This window comes from Arvicola amphibius, chromosome 1 (genome assembly GCF_903992535.2).
Source record: "Arvicola amphibius chromosome 1, mArvAmp1.2, whole genome shotgun sequence".
NCBI lineage: Eukaryota > Metazoa > Chordata > Mammalia > Rodentia > Cricetidae > Arvicola > Arvicola amphibius.
The window spans coordinates 155,078,782-155,098,950 of NC_052047.1; the positions used below are offsets into that span (position 1 = coordinate 155,078,782).

Consider the following 20,169-nt stretch of genomic DNA (forward strand, 5'->3'; position numbering starts at 1 on the left):
CTGTTTTTCTGCAAGAGGATAGATGATGGCATCTGTCTGAGGCAAAAACTTCTTTGTTTACCTAGATTTACTCATCTTCAAGAACAGGCATCCTAATCACGCGAATTCCTGTCTTAGGTATCAGGAGAGAAGCTTCAGAACCATCTCTGACTGCTCTGTGAAACAAGAGAGATTAAGGAAAGAAAGACCTTTGGGTTCTGTGTCCCAGAGCCATATTTCCTTGTCTGGGTATATCACAATGTTTCATGAATAATCATGCTCCTAAAGGCTATAGCCTTTTAGTTAAAGGAGAGGAGGATTGTCTGAGTTGGAAACGTTTTCTTCAGCTGGCCTAGAGATCCTCTTCATTTGATACTGTATCAAAATCTAGAGCTCTTAACACATGCATTAAATCCCAACATTTACAGGGTATGTCAAACTTTTCTCAACATCTTATAAGCAGTTACAAACATTACCAGGATTATATCATAATTCTAGAATGGGAATTAGCACTAAATCCACAATTTGACATATCACAATTTTCTTAAATCCATTCTAATCAACAGACACAATTTTTTTTTTTTCTGATGGGTGAGAGTCCAGTGACGTTGCTGTTATCGATACCAGTTCCAGTCTCTGAGCAGCAGTTAAACTCTCGGGCTGCCCCACTCGAAAGTGAGGAGGGGCTTCAGTCGTTCCTTATTTTGAGTCTTTCTTTCCCCAAGGGGAAAGTTTAGGTCTTAGTTCTCAGGCCCAATATTTTAATTAAAATGAGTTCTGTGTCCCAAAGATTAAAACAGTCAAATGTTCAGTCTGCATTTCTAGTTCAGCTCCGAAGCAAGCAGAATTCACACGACAAGCAAATTGTAGCCATCACAGTCTTCCATCCTGTGAACAAAAGAACAAGCATATCCCCAAGCCCAAATTAATATAGGGCCGGGCCTTTTTATAACCCGGGGCAAGGGCTTTTTCACCGTGCCTTGGCAAACGTCACCTTGGTGTAATCATGGCAGAATCTGTCTGCAGCTTTGCAGACAAAGATGTATGACTTAAGGCATTATATGGTGATTCTTGATTCTCTTGTTTTTATCCTTTTAAGTTGTTTTTAAATGGTGATGACATGCTCTACCATTCCTTTTCACTATTAACCATATATGCAGTTTCTCCATTGGAAGAACTATCTGTAAAATTTAGCATAACATCCTTTAAGGGATCTTTTGCTATAACCTAAGGAAAGTATATAATTGTTCAAATGGCAGCTGCAATCAGTTGGGAAAAGATTATGAACCTGGGCATTAAATTGAGCAAATGTAAATGTCCAAGAATCACTATTTTAAAGTTATCAATTAACCTATTACTTAGTATAAGAAACATTGATCATAGTCAGTTCTCTGACAAAATATCCCCTAGATTCTATACGACTGTTCTATACTAAGCAAGCTACTGCTTCAAATTAAGAGTTTAATATCCTGACTGGCAAAACAGGAAGGTACAGCCATAAAAATATGTACCACTTTTGCCCATAAACTGCTATAGAATAAGTTTAGTATTCGCTGTTTTTGTATAGACTACTCTACCTGCTTGAGTCTGTCCGCTTCTGTAATCTGTCTACTAAAAATTTTTTTCATTGCTCCCTTTAAGAATTTTACTTAGTGGCTGAAGATCTCCCATAAGGACATTATAATTAGGGTTTTAGCCATTGTATGTCTTATTAAAAGTTTGCAAACTATCTTCCTTTTAAGTTGCAAGGCTGTCTAGCAGACAGGAAAATAGAAAGAAAGAAAGAAAGAAAGAAAGAAAGAAAGAAAGAAAGAAAGAAAGAAAGAAGGAAGGAAGGAAAGCAAGCATATTTAACAAATGATGCCTGGATAATTGTATATCAACATGTAGAAGAATGAAAACGGATCCACATTTATTGCTATGCACAGAACTCGAATCCAAGTGGATCAAAGAAAGGCCTGAACATAAAACCAACAATACTGAACCTCATAGAAGAGAAAGTAGAAGTACACTAGATCTCCTGAAACTGAGAAGCTTCTGTCTTAATGATCAGAGAAATGCAAACCAAAATAGCTCTGAGATTCCACCTTATCACTGAAGGAATTGCCAAGATTAAAAACACTGATACCAAATTATACTGAAGAGAATGTGGGGTTAAAAAAAAGCTCCCCCATAGCTGGTAGGAGTGCAAATTGGCACAGCCACTTTGGATACCTGTATGGCAATTTCTCAGAAAATTAGGCAACAAACTATCTTAAAACTTAAAAGCTACTTTTAGGTATATACACAAAGGATGGTTAATCATACCACAAAGACATGTGCTCAATGATGTTTTTAGCAGAATTATTTGTCATAGCCAGAAACTGGAGACAACCTAAATGCTCCTCTCTTATACAGATAATAAATGAGCTGAGAAAGAAATCAGAGAAATATCACCCTTCATAATAGCTATCAATAACATAAAATATCTTGGAGTAATTTTAACCAAACAAGTGGAAAAACCTGTATGATAAGAACTTTAAATCCTTGAAGAAAGAAACTGAAGACACCTGAAAATGGAAAGATTTCCTATTCTTTTGCGAAGATAGAACCAACATAGCAAAAATGGCACTCTTACCAAAAGTAATCTACAGATTCAATGCAAATGCCCATTAAAAGTACAGCAAAAATCTTCACAGTCCTTGAAAGAATAATCCTCAACTTCATAAGCAAAACAAAAAACTCAGGATGGTCTAAACAATCCTAAACAATCCTGTACAACAAAAGAACTTCATAATCCCTGTCTTCACACTCAATTACATAGCTACAGTACTGAAAACAGCCAGATATTGGCATAAAAACAGATACGAGTACCAAAGAAACTTAATTGAAGACACTGGATATTGATCCACATATCTATGAACACCAGATTTTTTGACAAAGAAGCAAAAAATGTGAAATGAAAAAGAAAGTATTTTTAAGTTGTTTATTTTTAGTCTTAACTATCCTGAAGCTGCAGCTCTCTGAGGCTACCTTTTTGCAAACCTGCCTCTTAGCTCTTTGCTGAAGTTAGGCCACATGGCAGGGGGTGGGACATTTTTCCTCCTTCCACTGCTTGGCTTGGCCTTCCTGCTGCTCTTCGGACCAGGGAGTGCCTGTTTCCATTCTTTGTTCGGCCTGGGCACAGGCCATGCTTTCTTTTTTTTTTTTTTTTTTTCTCATGGTTTATTTTTTTATATTTAAAAATTTCCATCTCCTCCCCTCCTCCTCCCCCTTCCCTCCCCTCCTCCTCCCCCTTCCCTCCCCTCCTCCTCCCCCTTCCCTCCCCTCCTCCTCCCCCTTCCCTCCCCTCCCCTCCACCCATACCTCCCCTCCCTCCCTCTCCAGGCCAAGGAGCCATCAGGGTTCCCTACTCTATGTTAAGACCAAGGTCCTCCCAACTCCCCCCAGGTCCAGGAAGGTGATCGACCAAGCTGAGAAGGCTCCCACAGAGCCCGTCCATGCAGAAGAATCAGAGCCCAGCACCATTGTCCTTTGCTTCTCAGTCAGCCCCCACTGTTGGCCACATTCAGAGAGACGGGTTTGGTCGCATGATCCATCAGTCTAAGTTTAATAGTCCCATCGGAGGTCACTGTTAGGGGTGGCTGGTACATTTACAGGCTCTCTGGTGTCCACCAGCGTGGCTGCTCTAGGACCATAGCATGTAGTCACAAGCTCTGGCAGGTATAGCTGAACCAATTTTTATGATCCTTGCCTTTATATTTTAACTTGTAATCATAAAATTAGGAGAATTCCTGAATCCTTTCTTTGACTCAATTCTGAATTGTCTTACCAAATGTGCCAAAGATGTTAATGAAGATGTTGGACTTACTGTTGCTGCATAGAGCAGTACAATCCTGACTGGATTTCTAAGCAGTTACCTACTTTGGCAGCATCCTGAGAAGGGGATTCCTGGAGACTCTGCTGGGCGATAAGAAAGAAAAATTCTAGCTCGTAGGGTATGTAGCTCCAGACTACATTGGTCTATAAAGCCACAGGCTGCTGTGGGAGCACATTCTGCTCCTTCAGCCAACAGCCTTTAAGATACCAGCCCACGTGGGTGTGGTCTCATACTGTAAAAGCAGCAGTAATGTGAGCCCACTCTCTTGCTCTGGCTCCTGCTTTCCGCTGCTAGACTCTGTTCCTGTTTGTGCAGAGGATTGTTGTCTAGGACAATGATCTATAAGTTTTCCCCTTAAATAAATAACCCTTTTATTATTCATAATTCTGAACTGGTGTGGGATTGTTTTGTGACCTATGTCATCAACAGGCAAATGACTTTTTCATCAATTTGTACCCCAAACATTGGGTGCCAAATGTATTACAATTAATAAAAACCCAGTGATAGATATTGGGTTCAAGATTAAGATCAGAAAAGCAAAGCAGCCAACCAATAGAGACCTTTGACTTTTAAGAAAATTTTTTCTTTTTATTTATTTTATATGTTTTTTGCAGCATGTATCTTGATCCTATTTATTTCCCCCATCCCTTTGCATCTGTTCTCCACTCCTACGCCCCCCCCCCAAAAAAACCCCAAAATTTAAGAGAAAAAGAAAAAAATTAAAAATATCATCATGGAAGGTGTAGTGTTACACAGTAAGTCAAACAGTAAACACCTTTGTCCATAAGTCTTTACTTGCAAGTGTTTATTGCAGTCATTGGTCTGGTTAGAGGCCTCTCTTTCGACTGCACTATCAATGCTGGGCCCTCATTAGGAATTTTGTTGGATATTCTGTTGTTGCTTCCACAGGTGCCAGACACTCATGTGGTTCACACAGACACATGCAAGCTAAATACTCATACACACAAAATGAGATAAATAAATCTTTGTCAAAAGACTGTTATTGCTGACTACTTAGTCTGTGTAGCAACATTTCAATTCTTTTTAATAAATAAAGACTGCCTGAATTAAGGCCAAACGCCTTGCGTAGATCCTCCATCTGCGGAGCTGAAGTCAAGTGAACTGCAGCCAAGAAGGAAGTAACTCTGATGGCGGAAGGGCCTGCACTGCGTGAATCTGCACCCTCAGAAGGATGTTTGAATGTCAAGCAGTTAGCCTGTACTCTGGGTACCCTTGGCCAGGAGTACAGTTGGAAACAGCTGTAGGAACTGGAAAAACACTTCAAGATGGAGCCACGCCCAGACCCCGGAGCTCGAAGGGTCCTGGCCACCAGACTCAACCTGACGGAGGAACAAGTTAAGACTTGGTTCACCCAGCGTTCCTTGAAGCCTGAGATGTGCCTTTGCTCTGCTTGGCTACTATGGAAGCCTGTCCGCCGTAACCCTTATTCCTGTGCTTCCAACAAAGCTGGGGGCTGCCGGTCACCAAGCTGTCGGTGCAGGCTCATCAATTCCTCGGAGCAATTTAGACTGAATTTTCAGAGGTACCTGCAGCTCATGCAGTCGTACCAGACCCGCAGAAGGCAGCTAAGGCAACGTGTGTACAAGTCACAAGAGAGCGCTTGGTGCAGAATGATACCACCTCGCGCAGTGAAGCCTCGCATCAGCCATGCGTCCTGTCAAGGCAAGGAGTCTTCCCAAAACAGCCCGGGACTCCCCGAAACTTTGGAAGCCTTGAAGAAGCTCAGACTCTCTTCTGGGTACCCAAACACAGATGATTTCTGAGAATGTGTCCTGCTTTGCCTTACCGCTCACTCTGGTATCTGGGGGTGACAGCCTCATTAATCCACGACCATTTGGGGGGTTCTTATTTTACACTGTGGATGTTTTGTTTCTGGCCTGGGACTTGTAGCTTTTACCTCCCAAGTGTCCAGCTGCACCATAAGTGTTGTTACTTAGTAGTTTGGGTTTTTTTCTATTCCTATGGGATTTTTATCGTGTAACATTCATTTTCATTTTTGTTTTTATTTTTTCAAGGGCATTTCATGCACCAGCTTGTCCTAGCATTGGCTTTTTGTTAGATGTTATTCAGCTTGCTTGTTGTGGGGCGGAGACTGTTGGACCTTCATGTCTGTGTTAGATTGATAATAAAGCTATTCATAGAAATTAAAATGACAAAAAAAAAACAAAAAACAAAAAAAAAGACTGCCTGAAGATTTGAAAATAAAACAGTCCCATTGGCCAGCCTTATAGACCAGGTTATGGTAAAACACACCTTTAAACCCAGTAGCTACACTAGTTGCTCGTCAGAATTAGGTGGTGCATGTCCTTAATCCCAGCTCTAGAGAAGAATAAGTCAGAAGGAGACAGCTCTCAGACTGAGATTCTGAGATTCTGGGAGGCAGGACTGCCATTTCAGATGGAGGTCAAGGTAAGAGCTAGTGGCTGGCTGTTTTACTTTTCAGATCTTCAGGTTGAACCCCAATATCTGACACTGAGTTTTTATTAATCATGCTTCAAGTCTGTATGCCTGTGGGCTGTATTACACAGGCATGAGACAGAAATATTGAGGAAACTTTCAGCTGCTCTATACATGAATATGTCTGCTTCATATGTTTATAGATAAGAAACTCTAAATTTTACACACCTAATTTCACACAACACTTCTGGCTTCCCTCTTGTTACTGCAGCAGGAAACTGGGAAGAGGTGAAATGTAAACAGAGCTTAATAAACATGTTTACAGCATACAGAGGGAAATTCCACATCAGGCAATGAGGAAAGATATTTCTAGACAATCACAGATTCTTTCTAGTCCTGGTCAGTTGTTTTCCTGTGGGCCAAGAAAATGATGTATGAAAAGCTGAGAGGGCTTACACAACAGGATCTCAAATTTGCATAGTCATCTTCCTGGGCACACATCTGTGGGGATACTGGAATCTTCTGACTCTCAAGACAGCCAGAATTTGTTTTCCTACTTTTCAATGAAAATCAAGGTCCAGAGTACATCCTCAGTCTAAAGATTTCTGTAAAACATTTACCAAACCACTTTGAATGCTAGCATTTCAGAAAAAAATCTGCTTCTTGTTATCTGTTCTGAGGAGGCTTTCTGTGTGGATGCATATTTATAGGTAAGAATTTATCATGGAAGAATGGTGATTTCCTGTCCTTTCCCTGGTACAAGGTTGGATAAGTCAAATGTTGGTTTTAGAAAGAAAATATTGATTGTTTTGTGGGTGCCTATACAATGAAAAGGGGGAGTTTATTCAACTTGAGAAGTGTGTATGCCTACTAATATGTACCATAGGGAAAATCTTTAATTTTTATTTAGAGATTATAATTTGATTACACTATTTTTCCCTTTTCCTCCCTCCAAACTTCCTATATACTCCCCCTGCTCTCTTTCAAATTCATGGCATCTTTTTGAACTAATTTTTATTGTATGCAAACATTTATATACAGATATATCTTTAAATATAACTAGCCTGTTCTGTAAAATTGTAGCTGTACATATTTTTTAGGACTGACTATTTGACACTGACAATGAACTGGTATGCTATTCCTTGGGGAAGGCAACCTCTTCCACTCCAAGATTTACTCCCTGGACTGTAGTTCTTTGTGTAGTTTTGAGGTCTTGTAGACTTTCTCCATCAAGTTTGATGTGTTTGTTGATGTCAAAGAGATGTATGGCAGGTTTCTGGTGTGGGAGAATTGTCTGTATTCTGTCAGTCTGTTTATTTTTGAATAAACGCTGATTGGCCAGGCAGGAAGTATAGGCGGGTCAACCAGATAGGAAGTAGAGTTGGGGCAATGAGAACAGGAGAATGCGAGGAAGGAGGAAGCCCATTCCTCCCATTCCTGCCCAGACCACCAAGAAGCAAGATGTAACCTACCTGGCTATGAAAGGTACCGAACCATGTGGCTAGCATAGATAAGAACAATGTGTTAATATAAGCTACAAGAGCTAATAAGAAGACTGAGCTAATGGGCCAATCAGTTTTATAACTTATGGAGATCTCTGTGTGATTTTCTTTGAGGCTTGCCGGCTGTGGGGTACCAGGCAGGACAGAAACCCCAACGAGCAGGCCCCTCATGTTACAGGTTTCCATTCCAAATGGATAAGAACTATGGAGATATTGTGAAAGTTAGGCAGTTCATTTGGTTAGCAATATTTGCAAAGAAGTATTACATATACTCCAGCAACTTTTATTCAGTTCCAATGGCACAGGGATGCTGGGCAGATGATAATGTCTTTAATTATTTTTCATTGGATATTTACCAGGAGAGTAAAATGCCTCAGACAAATCTAAGATGGAATATGATGAGAAATATGAAGAACATAAAGTGCTTTCACTGCTAATCGATATTATCTAAAAAAAGCTAACCTAAAAGATCTTATCTATATTATTAATGTGATAAGCTATTTATAAAATTTTGATTTTTATCTAAATTTATTTTTCTGTATTCTTCCATATTCTGATGATTAACACTTGTGAAATATACATAAACTCATATATAATTAGCCAAATTCTGTGTACTACTTTATTTTATGTCTCATTCTTTTAATTTTGTATGTATACTTCTACATATGTGTAATAATATTTTATGTTAATAGCTATTTAAAGCAGTGACAAACCATGAGCTTATGATTACATAATCTCATCATAGTTTGGATATAATCACTGCATTTTTGTTCTATTCCTTAAAGGTTTTATAAAATCTGTTCTTTGGATTTATTCTCTCTGACTTGTTCTACCTAGATATATTTTCAATAAAGTGAAACTTCTGTCTGAAGACCTTAATGACCACAATGAACTTTATCCATTAACAATGCTAAGATTTCCCATTTCTGTAGCCTTTTCAGACTTCTATCAGCTCCTATAACTGGACATCATAATTTTGCCATTCTTGTCATTCCAAATTATTGTTTATTTGTGTATGTATATGCTTCCACATTTCTCAAACAGTCACATGCTATCCAGTTTGCTGACTTTGCTGACATTATAACAATGCCTACGATTAAATATGAGATTTACTTTGCCTTTTGTGTTTGTGACACTCTCAGAAAAATGTTTCTAGAGAAAAAGTCAGTTGCCTATAGGCATATTAGACCCCTACTATTTTGTTATTCTCCACGACATTAGAATAAATGTAAGAAACTTTTTTTGCTTTTACCAAGAGATAAAGTGTTGCCACTGGCATTTACTAGTCTGTGGATTCTGTTATATAGTCAGCTGTGTACATGATTGTCTTCAAAAACAAAGAATGAATTATCTTGGCCAGAATATTATAGAGTCCAATTTGAATATCTCTGCTCTAATGTTACTAAGAAATACAAATAAAAGGCATGTACTAACACTACCATGAATGAGGAAAAGAATATTATACAGAAACTACAGACAATAAAAGGCTGCTCCTGAGAGCAAACCTACTCCTTCCATTCCAAGAGGGCACAGCTAGAGGGTGTACCTAACAGAAAACACAGTTCTACAGGACAAGAAACATGACAATGTCTTGATCACAGATAACCCAGCCCTGTGGGAAATAAATTCCCGATGTTTATATGTCTGTGACTCCTGATCTTTAGTCTGGACACACTGTGTAAAGGTCTTCCCACTCCTGACTTGCTATTGTTGCTAATCTTTTCATCTAAGGTATTGGAAGAGATGTTCTACTTACAGGGTTCTCAGATGCTGCAGGTTCTGGAGAACTCCCTGAGGAAGCACCTGCCTGAGACCATAAAGGTGAGAGTAGAATGTTTTCATAGAGACTGAGGATCACACCGTGGTAAGGCAGAGGAGGGAAAGAGTCAAGACTCACTGAGCACTGGCACCATGGCACTCCTCTCACCTATCCTTATGCTACCAGAGCAGAAAGAAATCTGAATAATGTCACCTGCACAACATTAAAAAGGCAAAGTACTGCTCCCCATTGCCTAAAGCAAATGCCACTATTTACTTCCAAAGGATAATTCACAATTTGTGTGAGACCCAGTCACAAAATAAAAACTTGAAAGTTGAAGATATACATCAATAATGGTGTTTGCCTAATCTGTGCAGGTTTAACTGCCAGTAGAGAAAAAATAATTTTCCTGATTCTTAAATAATAAATCACTATTTAGTTGAAATCATATTAGAAACTAAGTAATAATGATTCTGATCCCATTCAAATTTTGCTTTAGTTGTGACCCAATCATGGAATATTTTTAAGGTATATAATGAATTAAAATTTTTATCATCAGATGCCTTCTGTAGCATATATTATTTAAATGAAATAAGATTTAATGTACAAGAATTTCCAGTTCTCTTTTTATGTTTGACATAACTAACTATGGAAATTTTCAGTGAACTAGGATTTTGGCCTATATATGTCCTCAGAAGAGATGAGGTAAAATTGTCTATCATAAAATATTCTATTTTTATAAGTTGACCTGGGACTCCCTATTTATTTTAGGCAGTCCTTGAATTTTCAACCTGAGTGCCTCAGCCTCCCTACTATCTGACATAACAGACATGTATCACTAACCCTGGCTAAACCTTAACTTAGATGAGAAACCATGATTCACACATATCACAGTCAGATGACACAGATCTAAAAATGACATAGCATCAATATAAAAGAAGCAATCACAAAAATTTTTCAAGGCATAGTAAGAAAAAGACGTGCAACGAATGGAAGCCATTTCTGAAATGTTTCAGCTTCATGAACTTTGTCTACACATGAAAAGAAATAAATCTGATATCCATGAAAAAATTTATTAGATTCCACAGCAAGACAGTTAGTGAGCTTATTGGTATATCTCATCATTCTTCATGTTTTACTTCAATATATAAAAGATACTGTTGTTAGAATAAGCAACTAGACACTAGGAACCATTTGAAAAATTAATTTATTATATCTCTTTAACAAAAATTTCATAATTCCATAGTAATGGTCATTGTTCTAGTCAAATATGCTGCAGCTTCCTATCACTTTGTAATATGATGACATTTCTGCTGGCTTGAAATATTTAGGTTTATGGGACTGTCTTCCACATGAATCAGGGAAACCCATTCAAGCTCAAGGCTCTGGTGGACAAGTGGCCTGATTTTAATACTGTTGTTATTCGACCTCAGGAGGAGGTAAGTTGCAATATAGAATAAACATGCCTGTATCTCCACATGTGTTACATTCCTAGCATGTGTCTGTCTGGATGGTTGATGCCACTGCCTATTCTGATTATGAAAGATAGAAAGGGGTTGTACTGATGTCAACCAATAACCTGCCTGAAGGATAATTCACAAAAGTCCACAAGAATTACAGAATGTTATAAAACGATCAAGAAGGGAAATACACAAACGTATAGTAATAAGCCATGGAGAATGGTGACTAAAGGTACAGCGGGTACACTTTCATTTTTACCCACGCTTTTGTTTTACTTGGCAGCATAGTTCCTCCATCAGCAGTGGCTGATTTGAACTGCGAGCACACTTTATCGCTTCATTATTTCTTACATATTGTTTGTAGGGATTTAGAGACAACTGATGAAAAGTATTATCAGCATAAGATCATGTTGATACACAAAAAATGGCTTGATCTTTTATTATAAACATCAGAACAACATTTCCCGAGGGCTGGAGAGATCACTCAGTGGTGTGCAGGGAACTAGGGTTTGGATCCAGGCACCCATGTGGTGGCTGCCAACTGTGAGGAATTCCAGTTACATGGAATCTGACACCCTCCTCTGGTCTCAACAGGCATCACTCGCATGTGATATAAATACATACATGCAAGCAAAATATTCATTTCCATACAATAAAAGAAAGAAATCTGTAAAGAAAAGGGCATCACCAGAGCAAAGTTTGTATAGTGTAGTTAGTTGTTAGTTCCATTGTCAACTATTATCCCAGGGTAAAACAGATTTCTTGTCTTTAAAAATAACTGGACTTAAAATAAGCCAGCTCATTCTCGCTCCATCATAAATTTTCATTGTAATACCAGCTTCCCATTGAGATGCTGCTCTGCTTTCTATACCAGTTATCTACAGCAAAGTCAATAAAATAAAATTATAAAAGTAAAGGTTAGGGTATTTGACATTACAGGAAGAGAATCAGAGTTTATTCTCAATACCAAGTGAAAAAATTGCCAACATGAATGTTACAACATAAATCCACAGGAACCATTACTTTTAGGATTTTAATATCTCACAATGTAGCTGAATACTGCAAACCAATATAACCGAACACCAACCCATCCATAAACATTTTGGTTTATTCTTTTTGAAAACAGGACATGGAAGATGACCTGGACCACTACACCAACACTTACCTAGTCTACTCTAAGGATCCCGAGAATTGTCAGAAGTTCCTCAGCTCAGCAGAAGTCATTAACTGGAAACAACATCTACAGATTCAAAGTAAGAGAACCAGGGTATATGTGGCTGTCGTTATCTCCTGTGTACACATGGTGGAAATCACTGTTCCTTTTGAACCTTACATCCTACACACATTTTTGCAAGTTACAGACAATTAGCATGCTGTTATCTGTTTATAAGCTCAGCATCTACCACCTGCAAGGGGAACTCTCAAGAGCTGCGGGGTGTAAAGTGTACAAAAAAAATTTTTAATGTCATTTCTTACTGCCTTAGGACTTAAGATTTCTTCTTTAGCATGCCCATATTTTACTAAAGAACATAAACATGGGGCAATAACCTCCCGTTCCATCTCTGTTTTATTTTATTGTCACATTTTCAAAGGAATGTTTTAGTACATAAGACTATGCCTTCTAGAGAAGCATGATCTAAGACTGAAACCTGGCTGAACCACTTGTTAGCTGTGTGGGAAAGACTAAGTAATTTCTGTTTTGGAGACCAAAGTTTTTGTGACAAAAAAATGATTATAATGCTATTCCAAACATAGACTCCTTAAGGACCAAATGAGACATTTAGTAGAAACTTCTCAGGAATATCCTATCTAGTTTTATAGAATTTCAATTTTTCAATATCACTTCAAAACAACAATTATTTTAGCTTACATTTGCATGGGTAGGAAATTTGGATTGATCTCCATTAGGCAGCTCTGCTGTCTCACCTGGATTCACACATATGGGTTCAGTTGCCTGGAGGGTAATGATGAGCTCATAGAAATAGCTCACCGTGATCCCAAGTCTGCTATTTCATAATAACACTGTGCCAACTCTTAACCTCAGGGATGGAAATGGATTGAGTGACATTCAAATGTCACAGGATCAGGAACAGAGTGTGCAAGTCAACCTCAGTGCACTCTTTGAATTATGTTTACTAAATCACATTCTTCCCACGAACAGAGGCAAGTTTTATGACTAAACCAAAGTAATTCATGGTTAGGGGAACCATATTAGTGCAATATAAAGGAACTGAGAACTTTATAGTAACAACTCAATAGATTGGGTCCATAGAAATGTCCTGTAAATTTCAGTTACCATGCTTCTAACTCATCTTGTTTGGTAGCTATATCTGTAGCCTTTTTAAATTTCACATACCAACCACAGTTTCCCCTTTTTCTTCTCTTCTCATTCCCTCCCCCATCTTCCATCTACACACACCCCCAATCCACTACTCCTCAGCCTCCATTCAAAAGGGCCAAGTCTTCCCATGGGAATCAACAAAGCATGGCATATGAAGTTGGGGCACTATCAAGCTCCTCCCCACTGCCTCATGGCTGGGCAAGGCAACCTACCATAGAGAATAGGTTCCAAAGAGCCAGCCCATGCATCAGGGATAGGTCCTAGTCCCACTGCTAGAGGACCCATACACAGATGAAGCTACACAACTCTCACTCAGATACAGAACACCAGGGTCAGTTCAATGCAGGCTGTCTAGCTGCCTGTTCATAGTCCTGAGCTCCCACAAGCTCAGGCCAGTTGTCTCTGTGGGTTTCCCATCATGATCTTGAAGCTCCTTGCTCATATAATCCCTCCTCTTTCTTCAGCTGTACTATTGGAGTTTGGCACAGTGCTTGGTTGTGGATCTTTACATCTGTTTCCATCAGTTACTGGATGAAGTCTCTATGATGACTATTAGGGAAGTCACCATTCTGATTACAAGAGAAGGCTAGTTCAGGTATCATTTTCACTACTGCTAGGAGTCTTAGCTGGGGTCATCCTTGTGGGTACCTGGGAGTTTCCCTGACACCATGTTTCTCCCTAATTTCATAACTACTGAATATAACTGTACTCTTAAGTAGTTAGGGTTTGTGATACCATCCAAAACTTAAAATTTAAAAAGGGAGGGATATAACCTTTATCATATGAAGCTGGTCATGATTCAACACAAGACTTGATGATTCTATGTTCATATTCCTTTTGATTCCACTAAATAGCCTTTCCCAAATGTTAAGATGAATAATGGTATATCATTTGCTGACCTGTTTCCCCATCAAGGTTCACAGTCAAGCCTGGACAAAGTGATAGAAAGTCTTGGAGCCATTAACTTGGGCAAAGTCAAGCATACACAGTGCTTCCTCTATATGAAAAGTGAAGCAGCAGAGAAAATGGCTCCTTCCTTGGTGGATGGGAATAACTTAGAACATAGCAGTGACAATCCCAAGCCCATGTAAGTGTTTCAAAGCTGTTCTGCACCAATCACTGTCTTACTAATGACATGCCTCCTGTGTTAGATTTCTGAAGTGATCGTTAGAAGGTTAAGGGATAGGGCTAAAATCAATGCGCATGTGATCTATCATTGTTTTGGAGTCTAGGAGTTAGAAATCAAATCTGAGCAAGGCCGTGCTACATTGGAATCCACAGGATAGAATTCCTTATGTTCTTTTTCAACACACATTGCCATTCCAGGAGTACCTTGGCTTTGGGCTGCAATGCTCCACTCACTAAACCCACTTTCACCCGACCTTCTTTTTCCTCTGTATCTTTTCCTCTTTTGTTTGTTGTGATGACACTTATCAATAGATTTGGGATGCACAGAATAACTGAGATGAGCTTATGCTGAAGTCTTAGACTTGATGTTCAAAAATCTTTTTTATAAAATATATATATATATATGTTTATTTTTGTTTTTATTTTTCCATTCAAAAATTTCCACTTCCTCTCATCCTCCAATTTCCCTCCTGCTCTCCCACTCACCGTCCTCCCTCCCCCTCCAGTCTTAAGAGAGGGCAGGAGCTAAATGCAGAAGGTACTGATGCTATGCGATAGCTTTACTGCAATTCTACTTGACCTTCATGAGCTCAGGTCTCCAAGATTAGCTCCTCTCTGTCTAAAACTTCCCTCCCCTACGCATATCAGTCTTTGCACTAACGACTTACTTCGTTATCCAGTTCTACTCACAAGTTACTTCATCAGAGTCCTGGGTAAAGCACTTCAATAAATTCACCACAGCGCAGGGTTCACATTTATTTTACTCATAGCACTCATGAGTATTTGAAACTAGTTAAATTTATTCTACAGATTTGATATTTGATTCATCCTCTACCAGTAATGAAAACCCATCAAGAGTTAGGATCATCAGGAGCTGGCACACAGTGGGTTTTAAACCAATACATGTTGCAGTGAATTCTCTTCATGCAACAACTGAATCCTAATAAAAATATTTTGAATGCATTTTACATGGTCCCCATTTATGTTTAATGTAATGCTGACGAGAACCATAAGCCAGCAGTGAGCATGTGACTTGAGGATGCTCAGTTCTAAAGCCCTTTGTGTAATTTTCCTCCTGGAAGTACCCTCTTCTCCTGTGTACTACATGTCAACCTAAAGAACGCTCCCATCCAAAAGCCACTGAGAACTTTTGTCCTACTGTGAGCTAAAAGCCCAATCTCTTGACAGAAAGCAGAATCTAGTGGTGGAATAGTTTGCTTAGCACATGGATGAGTGAACCAGAGTTGAAAAAAGAGTGTCTAGCTCCACCCCAGAGCTCATTTCAAAATGACTCCTGAATCCTCCTTATAGCATAACATGTGTCTTCAGTCATCAGACTCAGTAATGCAGGCTAACTTCATTCCACATTGCTGGCAGTTTTTTTTAATTGATTGCTATTGAGCTCTACATTTTTCTCTGCTTTCCTCCTTACCTCTCCCGTCCCCTTCAACCCTCTCTTAAGGTCCCCATGCTTCCAATTTACTCAGAAGATTTTGTCTTTTTCTACTTCCCATGTAGATTAGATTTATGTATGTCTCTCTTAGGGTCCTCATTGTTGTTTAGGTTCTCTGGGATTATGATTTGTGAACTGGTTTTCTTTGCTTTATGTTTAAAAACCACTTATAAGTGAGTACATGTGACAATTGTTTTTCTGGGTCTGCGTTACCTCAATCAAAATGATGTTTTCTAGCTCCATCCATTTGCCTGCAAAATTCAAGCTGTCGTTATTTTTTTTTCTGCTGTGTAGTACTACATTGTATAAATGTACCACATTTTCCTTATCCATTCTTTGGTCAAGGGGCATTTAGGTTGTTTCCATGTTTTGGTTATGACAAACAATGATGCTATGAACATAGTTGAGCACATGTGTTACGATTGAGCATCCTTTGTATATATACCCAAAAGTGTTAGTACTGGGTCTTGAGGAAGGTTGTTTCCTAATTTTCAGGAAAAAATGTCCCACACTGACATCCAAAGGGTCTGTACCAGCTTGCATTCCCACCAGCAATGCAGGAGTGTTCCCTTTTCCCCAGAACCTCTTCAGTATAAGTTGTCATCAGTGTTTTTAATATTGGCCATTCTTACAGGTGTAAGATGGAATCTCAGAGTTGTTTTGATTTGCATTTCTCTGATGAATAAGGATGTTGAACATTTCCTTAAGTGTCTTTCAGCCATTTTAGATTCCTCTTTTGAGAGTTCTCTGTTTAGGTCTATACTTCATTTTTTATTGGATTATTTGTTCTTTTGATGACTAATTTTTTGGGGGTTCTTTTTATATTTTGGAGATCAGACCTCTGTCTGATATGGGGTTGGTGAAGAACTTTTTCCATTCTGTAGACTGGTCTTTTGTCTTGTTGACCATGTCCTTTGCTTTACAGAAGCTTTTCAGTTTTAGGAGGTCTCATTTATTAATTGTTTCTCTCAGTGTCTGTGCTACTGGGGTTATATTTAGGAAGTAGTCACCTGTGCCAACGCATTCAAGTGTACTTCCTACTTTCTCTTCTATGAGATTCATTGTGTCTGGTTTTATGTTGAGGTTTTTGGTCCATTTGGCCTTGAGTTTTGTGCATAGTGAAAGATATGGATCTATTTTCATTCTTCTACATGTTGATATCCAGTTATGCCAGCACCATTTGTCAAATATGTTTTCTTTTGTCAATTTGATATTTTTTGCCTCTTTGTCAAAAATCAGGTGTTTGATGGTGTGTGGATTAATATCCTGGTCTTCGATTCAGTTCCATTGGTCCTCCTGTCTGTTTTTTTCCAGTACCAGACTGTTTTCAGTACTATAGCTTTGTAGTAAAGTTTGAAGTTAGGGATTGTGATGCCTCCAGAAGTTTTTTTTTTTATTGTACAAGATTGTTTTAGCTATCCTGGGTGTTTGTGTTTTCCATATGAAGTTGAATACCATTCTTTTGAGGTCTGTGAAGAATTTTGCTGAGATTTTGATGGGCACTGAATTGAATCTGTGAATTGCTTTTGGTAAGATTGCCATTTTTACTATGTTAATTCTACCTACCCAAGAGCATGGGAGATCTTTCCATTTTCAGGTGTCTTTCTTCAAATTTTCTTTCTTCAAATATTTAAAGTTCTCATCATACAAATCCACTTGCTTTGTTAGAGGTACTCTGAAATATTTTATGTGATTTGTGGATATTGTGATGATTAATGTTCTCTGATTTCTTTTTCTGCCCTTTTATCATCTGTGTACAGGAAGGCTACTGTTTTTTTTAGTTAATCTTATATCCCGCTACATTACTAAAAGTGTTTATGAGTTGTAGAAGTTCCATGGTAGAAGTTTTGGAGTCACTTATGTACATTCTCATATCATCACATTGCTGCCAATCTTTGCACTTGACTTTATCTTTTGCTCACCACAATGCCTAAGGACTGCAAGATACCAAATTCTATGATACTGAAATTTGGCTTCTGCTTGCTACATGTGTTTTGGGAATTTGCTTGTCCACAAAACTGTTTCCTTTTACATAAAACAAGATTGATCATATTGAAGCTCCCTAACTGAAAGATCATATTTGAACTCTCTAGATGAGTTATGGGCAAACAATAACTGCAAATGTTGCCTGGAGCCTTTTTACTAGCTGTCAGGCACTGAATCTGAGCCCCCATTACACTAACGTGCTAGTCTATAGTGCAAGTTGCTGATTAGCCCTACTCACTAGATGGGGAAACAGAAAAGGTGAAGAACAATTAATCAACACTTGATGCACATAGTGTTGATAGGAGCTCAAGCACTCTGGCTACAAAGCACACAGTCTTAGTGATTCTACTGTCTGCCTCTTGGGGCAATTTAGGGTAAAATGAATAAAATTATTCATAACCTATGTGACTCAGGGCTGCTCTTTCCTCTTGTTCCCAATAGTAATCAAGAATTGTTCAAATTCACCTCCCTGGATGTTACACATGCTGCGTTGGTGAATAGCATCTGGCATTTTGGTGGCAATGAGAAAAGTCAGAAATTCATTGAGCGCTGTATCCACACCTTCCCCAGCTCCTGTATTATGGGGCCTGAGGGGATTCCCGTGTCCTGGGGCCTGATGGACCACACTGGAGAATTGAGAATGGGAGGTACCTTGCCTCAGTACCGGAACCAGAATCTCATTTACCATGTTGTCTCTCACCAGATTCAAACTCTAGATGATCTTGGCTTCCCTGTGTATGGACATACAGATAAAGCTAATGTCACCATTCAGAAAATGCTTGCCAGGCTGGCTTATGTCTCCATGCCCTGTACTTGGAACCAGTGGAATTATGAGCCTCTATGAAGCTGAAAAAAGTGATGAGGGTACAGTCCTTGTAGACGGAGAAACAGCTGACTGAACAGAGAGAAGTAATAAATTGTCATTAGGTGGGTGTGTGTTTCTAGAAAGCAGGGGTATATCATGAACTGCACACACAGTTTCTCTGCCTTCACATTGCTCACGCACTTAACTCCACTTCCTTGTCATGCAGAAGGTCACTGTCTCCTGCTCCAACTCTGTCACAAGCCTCACATTCTCAAGATGCCTCCAACACAGTGGTTCTCAAACTTCCTAATTCTGGTACCCTTTAATACAGTTCCTCATGTTGTAGTGAACCCTAACCATAAAATTATTTTTCTTGTTAGTTTATAACTTAATTTTGCTACTGTTATGAATTATAAAATATACATCTGAGTTTTCTGATGGTCTTAGGCAACCCTTGTGAAAGGGTCGTTTGACCCCTAATGGTTTTGCAATCTGAAGGTTGAGAACACTGCTCTAACGCATTTAACTGAATCATTTTCTTTTCTACTTTGCTTTTATAGCTTCTCATCCATGCCCATTAGCAAGTAGGTTTGTTTGTGACCGGCCGCACCACACACATTCATACTGCCTCTGGCTTTCTGTTGTTTTTCTTTGATTGACTGGAGGAGTAGCTTGTCATCTAAATACCTATTCAAAATCATTCTCTCCCAGGTCACTTCCTAGCTGTTATATTGTTAGTATGTAAAAACTACAATGCATACATGCACAGATGCACAATGTGTGTGGTGAAGTCAGCTATGTTTTTAGGAACTTATAAATTATATAATGTATATATGTATATGTGTGTATGTGTATTTACATCTATTTACAATCTTAGTTTCTTAAATATTTAAACATATACCAAACTATATTTTTGAATTTTATTTTCACTTTAATTTTTTAAGATCTCTCTTAGCAACAGAATCATCCAAAATAACAAATTCTAAAATTCAAGTATAGGACTGGAAAGTTAGACTGATCTTTCAGAGGACTCCTGTTTCATTCATAGAACCCAAATGATGACTCAACAATCATCTGCAACTTCAACTACTTGGGCTCTGATGCCCTCTTCTGGCCTCTTCAGGCACCTGCATGTGCATTGTATACACACACACACATACATGAACACACACATGTGCATGAACACACACATACTATGAAGCTTAAAGAAATACAATTCAAATGTAAACATAATAAATTCAGAGAATTTATAAATACAAAAGATCTTCCAGACATTTCTGGTTTATTCATTTATTTATTTTACATGATAACCACAACCTCTCTTCCATCTTATCTTCTCACTCTCTCCCCTTTCCTCCCCTCCATACCCCAAATTCACTTCCCCTCTGTATTTGCTCAGAAAGGGACAAGCCTCTCTGTATGTCAGCAAGGCATGGCCTATCAAGATGCCATAAAGCCATAAGACCCCCTGTATTCAGT

At 38.7% G+C, this 20,169-nt stretch overlaps 1 protein-coding gene across 4 annotated transcripts in view; it reads left to right on the forward strand.

The window, feature by feature from the left end:
* LOC119812916 (glycine N-acyltransferase-like protein Keg1) overlaps window positions 1-19,964 on the forward strand; it is a 46,694-nt gene extending 26,730 nt beyond the window's left edge. The window contains exons 1-6 of one of the 4 annotated variants that reach the window (XM_038327939.1): window positions 6,844-6,966; window positions 9,490-9,579; window positions 10,849-10,956; window positions 12,104-12,230; window positions 14,234-14,405; window positions 18,327-19,964. In XM_038327939.1, coding sequence (XP_038183867.1) covers window positions 9,502-9,579; window positions 10,849-10,956; window positions 12,104-12,230; window positions 14,234-14,405; window positions 18,327-18,729 — 888 coding nt within the window. In that variant the 5' untranslated portion in view covers window positions 6,844-6,966; window positions 9,490-9,501 and the 3' untranslated portion in view covers window positions 18,730-19,964. Of the gene's footprint in view, window positions 1-6,843; window positions 6,967-7,679; window positions 7,742-9,489; window positions 9,580-10,848; window positions 10,957-12,103; window positions 12,231-14,233; window positions 14,406-18,326 lie in introns of those variants that run through there. The other 3 variants (XM_038327964.1, XM_038327949.1, XM_038327956.1) reach the window with 3 other exon arrangements.
* Window positions 19,965-20,169: the final 205 nt, after the last annotated feature.